Raw genomic sequence first — 16,256 nt, 5'->3', positions numbered from 1 at the left:
ACCATTGGTTGACCATTTCATCACCGCTCAACACTTGTGAAGAAGCTCCTCTGTTGACACATCTCATCAGCCAGGCAGAAGTGGCAGCAATCAAACACAAAACAACTGAATGGTGGCTAATTGTTTCCTGAAGCTGCTCACACAAAAGTAGCAGCATGCTGCCACAGTTCCCAAATGCGCTGTTGCACCGCTCAAAGCTGCAGTTAAATTAGAAAGTTCTCAAGAGATATTGTCCTTTTTTGTGACGAAGCAGCAGCTGTAAAGACAAAAGTAAGAAGTTCCACAGAAACCACGCAGAACGAGATCAGCGATGATTTGGCCTGTATTGTTCACTCTGCAAGCTCTGTGCACCAGCATGTCACATGCCATGCAACATTACCCGGCGGCCTGGGGACACTATGACGTGTGCAAGTCCCAGATCTATACAGAGGAGGGCCTGGCGTGGGACTACATGGCCTGTCAGCCAGAAGCCACCGACATGACAAAGTACCTGCGAGTGGCCCTCGACCCACCAAATATCACGTGTGGAGATCCGCCTGAAACGTACTGCGCTTTGGTGAGTCGTAACCTCGCCTGTCCCGTGATGGAGACAAATGAGGCTGTAGGCAGGATCACACAGCATACTGGGTCAGGGATAGAGAGCAGTGTATACAAGCCAACATGCTGCCACTGCAGCGGAGATTCATTTGCACACAGAGTCTTGTGCATTAGGACACAAGTGCTAACATGCAGCAGTGCAGTCACAAATCAATATATGAGAAGCAAGTGTAAAGATACACGCACACGCATACATGATGACGTACAGTTCAAATACGCAACAGGTCACAGAGAATAAATAACAATAACACCACATTTATGAGCTATTTACGATAGTACTGAGGTTCATCTAACACACACACACACACACACACACACACACACTGATCTGTACTGATCTGGGTTATTATCCACTACAGCAGGGGTTGGGAACCTTTTGACTGGGAGAGCCATGAAGGCCAAATATTTCTAAATATATTTCATTGAGAGCCATATAGTATTTTTAACGTATAATAAATTGAATATGTCTTACTTTTAATGCGACTTCTGGTGCTGCATGGTTTTGCTGATGTCCTTGTAGTCTGGTTCATACGTGGTGAGGTTGAGCACTTTGCGGGTGCTTTGAGATGACAGCAAATGCATCAATATGTATACAAGGTTGATATTTATTCAATATCCTTTATAATGGCTGGACTTTGGGAACATTTTAATGATGGTTTTACTAGTCAGTTTAGTTGAATTTAAAGGATCTTTGTTGAACTTCAATAAGGGGAGGTTATGACTGGTTCACTGGTTATGACTGATAATGATATATATAAAAAATAAAAGTATCAAAGGTGTTTAGTCATTTCTCAGCAGGTACAACATTTAAAGAAAAATGCTAATGCAGTGCTTAACAATAATTATAGGCCTATCAAATTGACATGGTGTCATTTTTCCTAAAGGTAGCCTATATAAACAATTTAATAACTTCATATTCTTCATATTTAAATATGTCTGAAAGTTTCATCCTACCTGTGTCAGTTTGGACTATTTCATCTAGCCACTCATGTTTGAACGTTAGGCAGACCTTTTTCTGGGGCACCTGCTCTGCCTTTTGTTTTTCGCCATGGTAGCCTATAGCTGCTGGAGCAGGGCCCGCCAAGAGGAGCCTAAACAGCGCCGGCCCGAGCTCATGTGGCGCTCTGGGCGAGCTTCACTCCTGGCGCCCGGAGAAGAACAGCGGGGGCGGGGGGCGCTAACGGGGGCAGAGCGCTAGCAGAGGTACAGAGAGCGCATGACGAGAAACGGGACGCTGATTGGCCAAGAAGACTCGACACGTCACATCAAAGATCGTATTATTGTGAAGATGGCTCACTCCTATCTCAGAAACACTGGAGCAAAAAAGATTTTTAACTCCTGAAAAAATCGTTTGTGCGGTCTGAAAAATGTGCGCGGTCTGAAAAATCTATTCGCGGCCACTTCGACTGGCATGCGCGGCCGCGCACGCGCGCAGTTTAGAGGGAACACTGCCCGTGACCCATGAAATTTATCTTTTCAAAACTAGTATTTTAAAATCAGTTCCAAACTGATTTTTTTTTTCAACTCAAAATTGTCTGGGAGCCATATGCCGTCACCGGAAGAGCCATATATGGCTCGCGAGCCATAGGTTCCCGACCGCTGCACTACAGGCTCACTTAAATGTTCAGTGCTGATGTTCAATTTCCCCTTATCAACCATTATCAGTTCAACCCCAGGTTGCATTTGTTTAGAATCACACTAAAAGTAACAGCAAAAGCCCATAGGCTTTAAAGTGCTTCATTAAAAGCTGTGTGTGTGCCCGCAGAGAGCTCCTGGAGTAAATATTTACCAATTAAATCGGGCATCTTTAAAAGGAGAGTTTTTATCCTCGCAGCTCCAGATGGCATTGGGACATTTAACACCACTGTAGGATGAAAAAGGAGCCGGCCGGCAGTCGTGTGTGACGTTCTGTGAAGCTTTATATCAAAACGAACAGTGAAATCTCTATCAGCCCAGTAGATTATCCTAAATACGCAATTAACATAACACAGTATGAGTATGAAAGGCAAAACAGAGACATAGGGAGTCAAATTGGTAAGACTGGTACTTAATGTAACTGCATAAACTGTTGGTAGTTAAAGATGCTTTGTCACAACTTTGTCCATGTTTCTTTGGAGTTATAATTTCATATTCAGTATATGGCATACACATTGCTTTATTTATTTTCACAATTTGTCACTTCATACCGACTCTATTTATTTTGTATATTTCTTTGTCAGGATATGGTGTATAGTTATTGTTCCACAATTTTACATTTATAGATAAAACTACTAGTAGTGAATATTTAAACCTGATTACTCACCAGTATTGTAGGTCAGTTATTTAAGGAGACTGGTCACTCACTGGTCACTTTTTATTGAGTAATGTTTGCTTACCCATTGCTTGTATTACCCTGTGTGGTTAGTGGCTGGCTAACCGAGTGATTTAGCTGGACATTTGTTGAATCATTAGATTATTTAAACAAAACAAGAAGGTTGAGTCTACTTTAATGTTGAAAGAGAGCTAAACTACGCAGCCTCTCTCTCCTGTCTCGGTGCGCTGGTTAGACAGCAGGCGTACGTCCAAAATCATGGCCCGCCACTGCTGTTCACAAACATTAAAAAGCAAAAGCAGCATATGTTTACATTCAGTATACCTTCAGTAGCTACCGTGTCATAGCCGTGCTAATGCTACTTAATGATGAGCTATCATACCATTCTAATGTTAGCCCCGCAGGTCATTACATAGAAACGTAACGTTTTAAAAACATTTATCTCCTTCAGACCTCTCTGGGTAATGAGTATCACTATTGCACAACGTTTAACTGTGAATAGATGGAGATCCACAAAACCACCTGGAAAATCTGAAACAATTTGCAATAATTACGGAGCAGAGCACAGAGTTGTAATTAGCTATGTTAGCATGGTTACACACTTAAATAAGATGGTGAACATTAAAAAACATTCTCCATCAAGTGTCGGCATTGCCAATGTTAGCATGTTACTCTAATAATGTTAAAAATGTTCTCACAGCAATGCTGTGCCTTAATTCAGCCTCAAATGTTCACTTTTTGGCTATTGGCAGTTTTATTTTTAAATATGCTCTACTTCATTTTTTTCAGACGGTTGGCCACAATTATCTCACCTCTTGGAACCACCAAGCCATATGAAATAATGAAATGTGATTGTATTAATCCCCAACAAAAAGTGCATCATATAGTACAGTCATAACAGTCAACAAACACAATTCTAATTCCATTTGCACTCTTTGCGTTTTAGAGGAAGATTATCCACCTGCTATAATTAGACATAGGTGCTCCTGTTCACAAGGATAGCATATAACATTTGCCTTGACTTGACTAAAAGGTTATGGTTATGTGACTGTTCTGACATCTCGATATCTGACTGTCTGGATGCCAGGATCACCTCCGACATAAATCTGAGGTCATCATTGTCCAGATGATCAAATACACAGGCTCCTCCAGCACTCGCTTAAACGGCTGTTGTGCGTTTGATCTGTTTACATTCTCGGCTGGCACAAAGGCAGTCTGACACTGGTGACCTTATCCACCGGTGCTTCCTGAGAGTTTGTTGGAGATGAGAGCAGCATGCAAATGAGCTCTTTTAGTCAATCACCAAGTTGCCTGCAGTGAGCCTAGTCTAATCACTTTCCCCAGGAGTTGGTTTCCCTCATAGCGGATGGTCAAATAATCCTGGATGGCTCATTCTCCGTCCCTTCTCTCTGCCTCGTGCTTATGATTCCCATCTTTGTTGCTCAAGGATGTTTTTTCTTTTGCTCATGAAAAGTGCATTAATCATTCAAGAGTGGATCATTTTTACATTAAAGTTTGAGGTTGTTTGTCTTTTGGATGAAATAGTAAACCCTTTTGGTTTTGATTCTAATACCAGGTCTGTTTTCTCTAGAATAGTGATAAAGGAGTCCAGAATAAACAGTGTCTGGGACAGGTGCTCTGCATCAGGCAGTTAGCCCTGTTTATATTTTTAGCTGCAGGCCTTCAGGGGTTCTTCACAATGTGTTGGTATTAAGGCTGTTCTCCTGTGGTGCACTGTGGCATTGTCACTCACTATCACTCAACAATGTTGTCAGGTCTTGTTCAACAAAGAGGAAGTATGCAAGCTAAAGCATTAACATAAATATGCTGAAATTTAAGAAAAAGGCTGGAATAATTGCCATTATGTTACCTTTTTTGTATAATATTATATTATAAGTCCTACATTTTGTTGTAACTAATGGAAACATTTTTTTTTCCATATTCAGCATTTTCATGGATACAAATGATCCAATTAGACCCATTTGAATGGTTGTAGAGGAGACAAATAATACACTCACCACACCCACCCTAATGACCAATAGCTGTTAATGCAAGGAACGCCTGATGAACGTCTGCATCTGAAACTTCCCATAATAATTTTTGATGGGTTAATAGACATGAGTGTGCATTTCATTTCAGCACTTCTCCGCCTCTTAAATCCAAATCAAGTTGACTTTGGTGGATTTAATGACAATCCACAAACGTAGCAGGCCATTACATCGTCTTCTTTGAGAGAGGAGGTTTACTTTGTATGCAATTCAGAGTTAAACCAAATCCTTTGTGATTGCCAAGTAATGGGCACGGGCGTGTTTATTCCACAACATGTAAATAAGCGTTTGGCAGATGGCTGCCGCAGCATCGTAACATTTTCACAATCTGAATCTGCTGGGTAAATACATTCTGTTTTGTTAAGCAGACCAGCCTGACAAGCATTTCTAACTGAGACTGCCATGGTGGAGTAGTGTTTGGATTAGCACCCAGCTCATTAGAGAACTTTTCACCCAGTGGTTTGAAATGTGGCAGGGAAAATCCACATTTGAGAGACACTCTGCTCTCCAACAACACGTACAGTGATCTGGCAGGAGATCTAAATGAATGAATGTGTCTTATGCGTTCGCCGTCATCGGCCCACACGCTCCATCGTATCTGCAGCCATGCTGATTCATCCGCGTCACGTTGGCAATTGTATAAACATTTGAGAGACACATTTAGTGATGGTGCTTATTCCAGAACTCTGAGTCTAACTGGGTAGATCCTTGTAATTCATCTGAACTTTATACAATGGATGAAAGGAGCTGCGGCTGCCAGTTCACCACACGGCCCCCTCTGAGGCTTAGGACGGAAGACGAGACGAGAGCTCCCACTAAGCTGCTCGGAGACTGCCACGTTATTGACAGCCAATGCAGCCGACTTATCTTTGCTGGCAATGACGGGTCATTGTGAACTTTTAATCTGTTCTACATGCCCACAAGAATTCACGTAATAGACGTAAAATAAATTGATTATAGACAAGAGAAAGGAAAGGAACCGTTGCTTCATTCAGTGGGAGGTCATTGACAGAAATAGTGTGTCTGCTAGTGTGCCGGCTAGTGCCTCAACTCTACCTCCTACTACACAATATGTTTAAATACTACTAACTGGCTTTGCCAGTTACATTTTGGAGGAAACCTAATTGCTGCCTGGATTAAGACAAAAGTTTGTATCCTACTTCCCACATTTAAACTGGGCGGTTTGCCAAAGATCCTCTATCTCGATAGACATATATCACAAGATAGCATGTTTTCTGGTATTTCAAAAGATAGTTTATATGAAATAACCACATGGTCCTGTACACCCCTGTCTTAAGCAAACACTTGACAAAAGAAGAGTATTTTCTCATTTAACTAAGAACTTTGGAGCAAAATTACAAGATTTCTTTGAGAAATGTGTGGTTATTATCAATTTAGACAACTTAATTGTTTATCACGATATAATTCCATTGGAAGATGATACATTATCATATTCAATTATCACCATCATAGATTCCGGTGATGGCTTCCCAGGATTGTTTCCGACCAGTGCCAACGAAGTGTACAACATTACATTTGGTACAGCCTACAGAAAGTGGTAATTTGTTGTGATTAACCCACTTTGAGGTTTCTCTCAGCTCTATAAAGTTGTAAAGCATCTTTCAGCTCATTGTTTAGGTTTACTTTACGAGTGTACCATGTTGGTTCCCTCTGGAGTTAGTGGAGCAAAAAGGAGAGTGAATATTGGACTTAAATTCATTGGATAGTCAGTAACACAACTGCAAATATGTGTTACCGTTGCGCTGTGTCAGCTGGATGCCACTGTTTGCTGATCATATGTATCACGTTAATAATTTGTCTTTGTTTTGTTCTGCTTTTTTTCTATACTTTGTATACTTGCAGATGTGTTTAATTTATAAATGTCGGGCCCCCCCGTAGCTCAACTGGTAGCCACATATCAAAGCTGAGTCCTTACAGTAGCGGTCCAGGTCTCCCCTGCCTCACCAAGAAATGGCAATAAAACCTTTAAAATGCTATGTGATTGACATTGAATATCCTATAAAATATATTTTCTATCGCAAACTGGTCACGGGCACTTTTAGGATACAGGTTTGAGTTCCCTCACTATACTAAAAGAGAGGTGTAATAACTGAAACTGCATCTTTGATCCCTATACCCTTCCTTCTTTTATTTGTTTGGGGACAGGAAACAGTTGGAGCGTTTAGCTTCCTGTCAACTCTGTGCCCTTGACTGTGTTCTGAACTGGCCCTGCCCAGCACATCATCACCGCACCACTGCGTACCAAGACACCAAGATGACATGCAGCATGTCCCCTGACTCCAGAAGAGAGGGGGGAGGAGGGAGTGTCATCATTTATTCTTTCACTCGCCTGCCACCTCTTTTGTCTCCTGGCTTTTTAATTTCCCTGTCCCTTGTTTTCTGTCAGCTGATGATGCATAATATCAATGCCTTGTTTGAACATGTTGGGGTAGGATGCTCCATATGAGGCAAGCACCTGACAGATAGAGACATGTTGGCATATTTCCCTGGGATCTGTGACATGTTCATTCTGAGAGGGTTGTAAATACAAACACAGATGAATTATGCATGTCTTAAATAGAGCCCATATATGCATTCATTCTTGGAAAAAAGACAGACATAATACTTGAAAAGCGAGTTTGGAATATTTTTATTTTATTATATGTAGGAATATAATTGCATTCTTAGCACAAATGATAATAACAGCTGTTTTCTTTTTACTAATACAAATTGAGGCTTACATACATATACAGTACATTATCTAACCTATTCAAATTCTCGATTATCCATGATGAGAGATATTTTTTATTAACATTCTGTGAAACAGATTGTACAATTGTATATTGTATTTATGACTTTCACTGACGTATGATTAAACCAAGCTGCGTGGCAGACTGTAAAATGTGATGTTCCGTTTGCTCACGGTATTTGATATGATGCAGTGAAACTTGTTTCATATGTTTCCATTTAACACAGCTGGGGTCGAGGCACATTTAGTCCATGTGAGGCAAAAATTAACAGAACACATTTTGTCATTATGGCATTGTAAAACCGATGTCAATTTATTTTAGTTTCAGAGCCATGAAACCTCCCCTAACCTCAAAAGAAAGGTTGAGGTTTTTCTTTTTAAATTAAAGATAATTTAGAGAAACATAACATTGCATATCAAAGGAGTCATATTTATATTCATGTATGAGTGGGATTATTGTTTAAATTGTCTAGAAAAAACAATGATAGCAAGATGATTAACCAGATCTGTACATGTGTTATACGGTCACGTGGCTTTGTTTAGGCATCTTGTGAATATTGTATATTGAATTAAATATATATAATATTATAACATACAAATTTTGTCTTTTGGCAGCTTCACCTGCCATAAGGTACCTGATCGAAAACTAAACATTGTCTGCTCACTTTAAAGTAAGGTCATATTGTATTATCTTGACAAAATTATCTGAAATAAGGATTTTCAAATAACATAGATCAAATGTTTAAATACAGAAAAATAAATATATTTTGACCGTTGTATTTTTACACACAAATGTAGTTTTAAGTTTACATGTGAAAATCAGCCAACTGAAAGTGAATTGACTGCATCCCTAGTTTTAAAATTCTAGATCAACAAACTTTACTCAGGAAAAATACTTCTTTTTTTTCCCTTTAGGTTTGAATTTTTAAACAGGATGACAAAGTTGAATTTCATTAGCCTCGGGGACCCAAATAGCAGGAGATAAGATGCTATTTGGGAATGATTCAAAGGATATTCTCTTACTTCACGCTATGACTCAGCTTCCTTTCATCCAGTAGTCCCAGTCACATTTAACTAATTTGTTGTAGACTCGCATGCCAACGCATTTTTGCCGCTTGCCTGACAAAGGCTAGCATAAATGTTTCATTGGTGAATCAGCATGTTTGTCTTACACCTCAGTACACAAGAAACTATTTGTTATTTCAGCGTGTCTCAATACCAGCAAGGCAGTCGTTTTTTTGAGAGCTTTGGATGAAGTTCTTTCTCACTGATATACGTTGATGTGGTGACCCGTGGGCTTCGGCTGGTTTGAGATGGACTCCCCAGCTCAGAGCGCTCGCTGTCCCTCCAGTTTTGCTGTGTCCATCTCAACTCATGCGACCTTTTCAATAAAGAAATCAGTGGGTAACAAGACTGTCCACACTGTATTATTTTTTTTATTAAAAGGGAATGCCTTCACCATTTAATTGAATACTTTGAGTCCTCCCAGCCTTCAATGCGTGTGCACCCATTCAGCATCATGTTATGCCTGACAAGCTGAATGGGATTCTTGTAAGAGATACAGTAATTGAATCACTCCAAAGCTATTTGGCAGGCTGGCTCTCTGCTGCTACCCAAAAAAAACTCAACTTGGTTCACCCATCTGTCAAAGGTGTTTTTCTTCAAAGTATATGTGAGCATGTGAAGGACTTCCTCTTACGCAATACACGGCCTATAATTTTGGCCAGACTTTGAAGTGTCAAGCCATCAGGCAGTTCTCTCATGGGAGAGGAACGCTTTGAAAGCTTTAACCTCAAAGTATGTGTTGGTGGGAATACAGCTGTGTTAAAACGACAGCCTTTTGAAAAAGGATACATTCACCTATTTAACATGAAACACAGCAGAACCTCTTCCTGAATGTAAAACATGAGCTAGAATACGATATTGACGAGGATACTGTAACACAAATCGGTAGTGTCTCTTGCGCTGGCCAAGTGTTACGTAGGGAAATGTAAGGCTCTGAAAACAGATAGAAACTCGATTCACAGTCTATCAAGGATGGCATGTGAAAAACATGTTTCATGACACAGATTATCACAATCTTAAATAAAGTTTTTACATGTAAAGGCAAAGTTTCTTTTCATGAGCTGGAGCCAAGACTTGACAATGAGTTGAAGCCGAGGCGGAGTTTAAAACATACCTGAACAGAAATGTCAAATTGACAATAGTGATTTATATTGGAATAATTGAGTGCTTCTGTTCAGTGTCTCCAGCAGTAGATCGCCAAAGTAAAAGCAGAAGTTGCTTCAAAAACATCTGTAAAACTCACATTGACATTTCATTGCTGATAAAAACTTTTAAAAAAACGGTCTATAAAAAAAAGAAGAAATATTGTAATCAATTTAAAATGTGTGTTTGTATGTACAATTGGGCCATAACTAATCAACCATTAATCACTTATTCGTTCCCCCTTTTTATCTCATTACTTTTGTAATTTTATTTTAATTGTATTATTATTTTAGTTACTGTTACTATTATTAGTATTACTATGATTACTATTATTAGTACCATTATTATTATTATTATTATTATTTGTGTTGTTATTATTATTTCTAGTTATTAACCAACACTATTGTATTATTAACCAACACTATTTCCCCTCTCCACTCACATGCACACAAGAGAATCACACAATAGACTCCATGGCACTTTCTCTAACACACACACCCGACACAAGGATCAAACCTTTGCTCTTCCTCTTTTACACTGCACCCAATGCATGTTTTGCCCTGTAGTGTTAATCCTGTCATGTCACCCATACTAGGTCTTGTTTCATTGAATATTGATGTATTCAGAAGAAAAAAAAGAATAAAGAAAATAATTGAGTCTTGGGACATTATTTTACCCAATTGTCTGTTGAGTGGTTCACTTTATGAATCTAGGATGGTAGTTCTTTAAATGTGGAATATTTATATTCAGAGCTTCCTATTTTTAGTGGCTGAAGACTATTGAACAAACACAAGGTGAAACATCAGAACTCTACACATTTATAGTTGGGCAGCAGTTAATTTAGACATCTATCCATGTATGTTAACAAATCATTCAACTTTCTTGACAAAGCTCAAGAAAGTTTCAGATAGCAAGTGCTGCAGTAGATGCTAATTTATCTCAGATTATGGATGGTAAACCACAGGAACACATTTTCTGAAAGGCTGATGAAAGAAATACTCAATGGATGGATATCTTTGGACAGAGCCAAGTTATCTCCTCCCTGTTTCCAGTCTGTATGCTAAGCTAGGCTAAATTCATCCCAGCTGCAGCTCTATACTTAACACGCAGCCATGAGATTGATCTCATCTTAATCTTGGAAAGAAAGCAAATAAGCGTATTTCCCAAACTGTTGAACTAACCCTTAAGGTGTTACTGTAATGTGTGCAGCACATCAACTTTGCACCGTGTTCTCTCTAGAATTCCCTAAGAAGTCGGAAGACTCGCTGTGTTTTTATGAAAAGGACAAGCCTGGCAAATTTGTATGTTTTTGTATTCATTTTTTATTTTTATACTTTGAGAAATCATGAGCTGAGTCGAAGGGGCAAGACTTGAAATAGAGAAATAATGGCGAGGTGACAGGGAACTGTTGTGACCTACCTCCCCTTAGGAAACGCAGTCATCATGTTGTCAAGCCGTATCGATCTCTGAGAAAGACTTAAAGAGGCGGTGCTGTAGTTCATGAGAGGGAGGAAGGCAGGGATGAAAGTGCAGATGGGAAGAATGCCCAGTTCCAAAAGTGACTGGTGGGATTTTATCATGCTCAGTGAAAGGGTGACATTTCAGTAATGCTTTATTCCTCACTTTGGCATTTCAAATTAATAAAAGCCTCTAATAAATATGCAGATTGAAAAGATGGAGGACGAGTTGACACACTATGAGCTAACACACTGATGAACAATGCCGCAATTTCCCTCTCACTGTCTCTTGTTCTTTCTTTCCTTCTCTCAATTTCATCCCAGTTTTCTATCAATTTCTCTGCGATGACCCCTGAATCTCATTGTAAAAGTGTGTCCTCTGATTTTCTTCTCACTGAGAGAGCACTTAGAATCCCTCAGCGGCAGACTGATGTATTTTAAAGCTGCTTATATGGAACTAGCAAGAGTCAAAATCAATAATAAAATGATTTTAGGATAGTTTATTTTTGTTGTTAGGAAGGAGGCATTCGGTTAACAAACGGATTACACTTTAATTTTCTGTTTGGCCCAATAGAAACGAAAAAGAAGAATCAAGAAAGTTGGGTTTATGTAATTAAGGCTGTGCTGCATAATATATCGTTACTCTTAATGTGATCAATGACAATCAAGATCTAATACACACGGGACTCTGCTTACCAAGCAAAGGGCAGCTTCTTATGCTAAGGACTTGGCCATTTCTATCAACAACAAAATAAGGCTTTCACATATGACAATGACCATGATGCCATTGTGTATGTCAAGTATTTATGGAAATAGGTATTAAATAGGAGTGAATATAACATAATGAACATACAATGTCTTTGTATGATAGTATTGTGTCATAATTATGGCTAGTTTAGTACCCCTTGTAAAAGAACATTAGTTGTAACACATTTATTACCTCATATTTGTTGAGCATGTGACAAACACATGGCATGCTAATATAAATGAGAGAATAAACTAGAGGTGTGAATTTTAACTGGCCTTCTGATGCAAATGCATCTCAATGTATTGCATCCTCAGTCTTCTATCACTGCATCTTTTAAGCATTATAACTGTGCTGTGATCTACACAGACAAGGTTTTCACATAACAGCTATAAAACAGGGCACTTCCTGAATCTCTGAGGCATTTTACACGGTATGCATTTGCGATGCGGCTAGCAGACTTTTCTTTACGCGAAGCTCTTCTACTTTTACGTGGTTTAAGTCATTGCATTTCCCAAAAGAAGCAACAAGTTAGCATACTGCTGATCATTTGAATGACCTATCTGTACTTCGGTGAAAGACAATGATCAGAGGAGAAATGAGAAACTAGTTTGACCGTAAATGACAACAAAACACAGTAAAGACTCAGACTGAGCTGAAATGAAACCAAACACCCGATTATGCTCTGTCACTGCACCGATGCAAAATGGTTCATGTTTCGTCGCGGTGCATTTTAGTGTTGAGAAGCAGTATAATGTTGTGTCAATGTAACACTATGGGTCGGAATTCTACACAAATTTAGGATTTTAGTGTGGCTGTCTGGCTCTGGACGTGAGAGGAAGAAAATATGTTGAATTGAAGAATGACTCTGGAGGCAGAAAAGTTCAGTCAACAAAGGTGGTGGAAGAAAAGTCCATTAAAAAGGAGAAATGATGCTGAAAAAATAACTGAAATGACGTAGACTCAACGCAAGCTGCTCACAACAACCAATTTCCCCACAGTCAATAGGCTCGTTCGAGAGGAGCTGCTCCTCCCCTGGAAAGCAGTGGTGTTTACTGTACTTAAGTAGTTTTTTGGGATATCTGTACTCTACTTTACTATTTAGTCATGTTAATTTTACTTCAGTACATTTTGCAAAGAAAACTGGTACTTTTACTCCGATACATTTCCCCTGAAACCTTCGTTACTCGCTACAAAATAAAATCTATCTTTAGAAGAAAAGAAAAAAACACATCCGGGACTGTGGTGGAACACAGACTCCACCAAGCAGGTTTTGCGAATTACAATCTACATTTTCCCTCTATATCCTCTAGCCCAGCGGTCACAAACCTTTATGCGTCACGGACCGGTTACGTGAAGACAATATGTTCACGGACCGGGTCCGACCTACGAGCATACTTATAACCACACTGTTACAACTCCTTCATAGTGTCATATTGCTTTTTGGAGAATTATGATGCAAAAGTATACTTAGGTACAATATATTATGTTGAATATAATATATGTGGATGGATCACAGCCAACCCCTTGTCCTTGGTCCTGGTGGCCATAGCACTTAAAATAAAAAACTTCATAATTCTCAAAATTCAGACCCTTTTCTTTTTTATTAAAATCATGTACTTGTACTTTTACTTTCAATACTTAAGTACATTTTTTATCAGAAAAATACTTTTGATACGTACAGAAAATATCAGATACTTTAAGACGTTTACTCAAGTAGTATTTTAATAGGTGACTTTTACTTTTACTGGAGTAATTAACCAGTAAGGTATCTTTAGTTTTACTCAAGTACGGCTTTTGGGTACTTTATACACCACTGCTGGAAAGTGGGCATCAGGCGGCAGCAGCAGGGGATGTTGTCCAAGAGCTGTGGTCAAAGCAAAAAGTTTCCAACAACCTTCAAGGAATATACAGGAAGTCACATACATATTTGCATGCTTTTTGGATACCTGAAGGGTGCAGACCTTGTTGTGATTTGTTTGTAAATATGTGGAAATAATATAAAAAATAATAATAAATAAATAATGTATACAATAATATAATAATATAACAAATCAAGGCCTCCCCGGGGGCTTCATGGCAATCCCACTGCTCCTTAATTAACAAGGATGGGTTAAAATGCAGAGAATAAATTTCCCCTTGTGGAACAAAATAAGAAATAAAAAAAATGTGCACGTTTCTGGCATTCGTTGTATTCTATCCTTTATCTTTATGTCTGCTTTGTAAAGCACTTTGTAACTGTAAATTACTTGTATTATTAATATCAATCATGCAAGATGTGTTTGTAAACAGATAATGAGACTAAGAAAAGAAATTCAAATTTTTAGCATTCAATATTACAATTACACAGAAAATTTGAATGTCTTTTCTATAAAATGTGTTGTTTGTTAAAACTTAGAGCCAATCAGCTCTTTGATTAGGGGGCAGCCAGGCGATTCCCATCATGCCCTGCGTCTTGCAGTCTGCAACGCCTGGCTCTAAAAATTGTGGCCATCAAGTCAGACACATATCCAACTGTCATGCATTATGCAGCGATTGCCAGTGATGAATTCTGCACAGGCCTGACTCATCTCGAACGAGTCCATTGCCAAAGTGCATTCTGGCTCTAGCCTATTTTGGACTAGACCATCGTGCAGGAGTTAGGTAAACCGGTGAGGGTAATTCCCACTCAAACCTAACAAGAACATAACAAATATTTGAAATCCAGCAACATTTTTAGGTGAGAAACTCTTCCACCTGGGATGAATTCTCAGCTCCCTTTACTAACCAACAGTGTTTGGTCTAACATACAAAGAGCTACCGCTTCAGCCAAGATCGCCAATGACCACAATGAAGCAAGAAAAAAGGAAAATCCCTTTAAGCAAAAATCACCAAGGTTAAGACACACTGCACAGACAAAGACATAAACCTGGTTAAGGAAAATCCATTTCATATCTTATTATCTTCCAAATAAATGAACTAAACTAACAGGTGGCCTGACTCAGCCTGACGTCACTGACTGGCATGGAGGGAACCTTTTCACAGCCATTATGTTAGACACCATACTCACATCCAAAAACGTTACCCTTAATACGTCTTACATAGGAATCTTGTCAATTGGGGGGGGCATCTTTATCAAAAGATTTTAAAAAACAAATATTTCTAGCACAGCTAAAGCCAATGAGACACACACCTACAACCCTGGCATTGTTAGTGGCATGCTCTATCTCTACTGGATCAAAAGAGATGCTTGTAAAATTCATCTGATGTTTATTTTACACACATATCTGCCCGCGTTAAGTATTCTCTCTAAAGTATCTTGACAAGAGAGAGATATCATTTTTTACCGCACAAGCAGGCAGCGTTTCATCCAGAGGCTGCTTTGGAATACAGAGTGCCGCAAAGAGAGGGAGAGATGAAGCAAAGAGAATTAAACATCCTCTTATTATAGCAATGTTAAAGCGTTTTATTGAATCCTGACATCAGAGGGAATCTAATCCCACATATAACCAGGCGCACACATGAAGAGACATGCAGCCACACACACACATACACACACAAACTAATACAGAGGAAAATATGCAGGTATGCTCACATGTAGATGAACACAAATACACAGAAACAACAAATACACATATAAACATGGCTTTGATTCAGTTCTTCATGGATCTTCACACATGTAGACACACACATCAAAGTCCACCACCCTACCCCATGATAATAGGGTGGTGTTAAATGTACCCCAGTGGGACAGATAATGAAGCCAGGTGTTAATTAATGTGGAGTGTGTTTCCCCTTGTTTACTGACGTCCTGTGAATCCCAATCAAGGCTGGATCGCGGCACGGCTAATGTGCCAAGCAGCCCACTTTAAAAGCCCTGACTGGCTGTACTGAAGTCCTGAAAAGGACTGCTTTGGCAAGGGATACGTTCCAAAAGGCAGAGTACTTGGCATTTGGCATATCAAAACACGAGCATTGGGAAAAGTTTGTGTTTTGATCAGACATCGGCGCCGATAGCAGTTACTGCCATCACCTCTGCACCCTCTGATGTGTGGTTTACTGAACCACTAGATGTGTATGTTTTTATGTTGCCTCACACGGGTCACTTACATACTGATGCAAGTTTTACTTCACAAAAATCACAAATTTAGCATTTGATATG

At 39.2% G+C, this 16,256-nt stretch overlaps 1 protein-coding gene across 1 annotated transcript in view; it reads left to right on the top strand.

Moving 5' to 3' along the window:
* Positions 1-310: 310 nt before the first annotated feature.
* LOC306741003 (netrin-G1-like) overlaps positions 311-16,256 on the top strand; it is a gene marked incomplete at both ends in the record, with an annotated part of 54,814 nt that continues 38,868 nt past the window's right edge. Inside the window, one exon of the mRNA XM_079223254.1 lies at positions 311-556. Within this exon, the coding sequence (XP_079079380.1) occupies positions 311-556 (246 nt within the window). The remainder of the gene's footprint in view (positions 557-16,256) is intronic.

The sequence above is a fragment of the Taurulus bubalis genome (assembly GCF_910589615.1).
Source record: "Taurulus bubalis genome assembly, chromosome: 1".
Classification (NCBI taxonomy): Eukaryota; Metazoa; Chordata; class Actinopteri; order Perciformes; family Cottidae; genus Taurulus; species Taurulus bubalis.
This window is presented reverse-complemented; position numbering and strand designations above follow the sequence as displayed.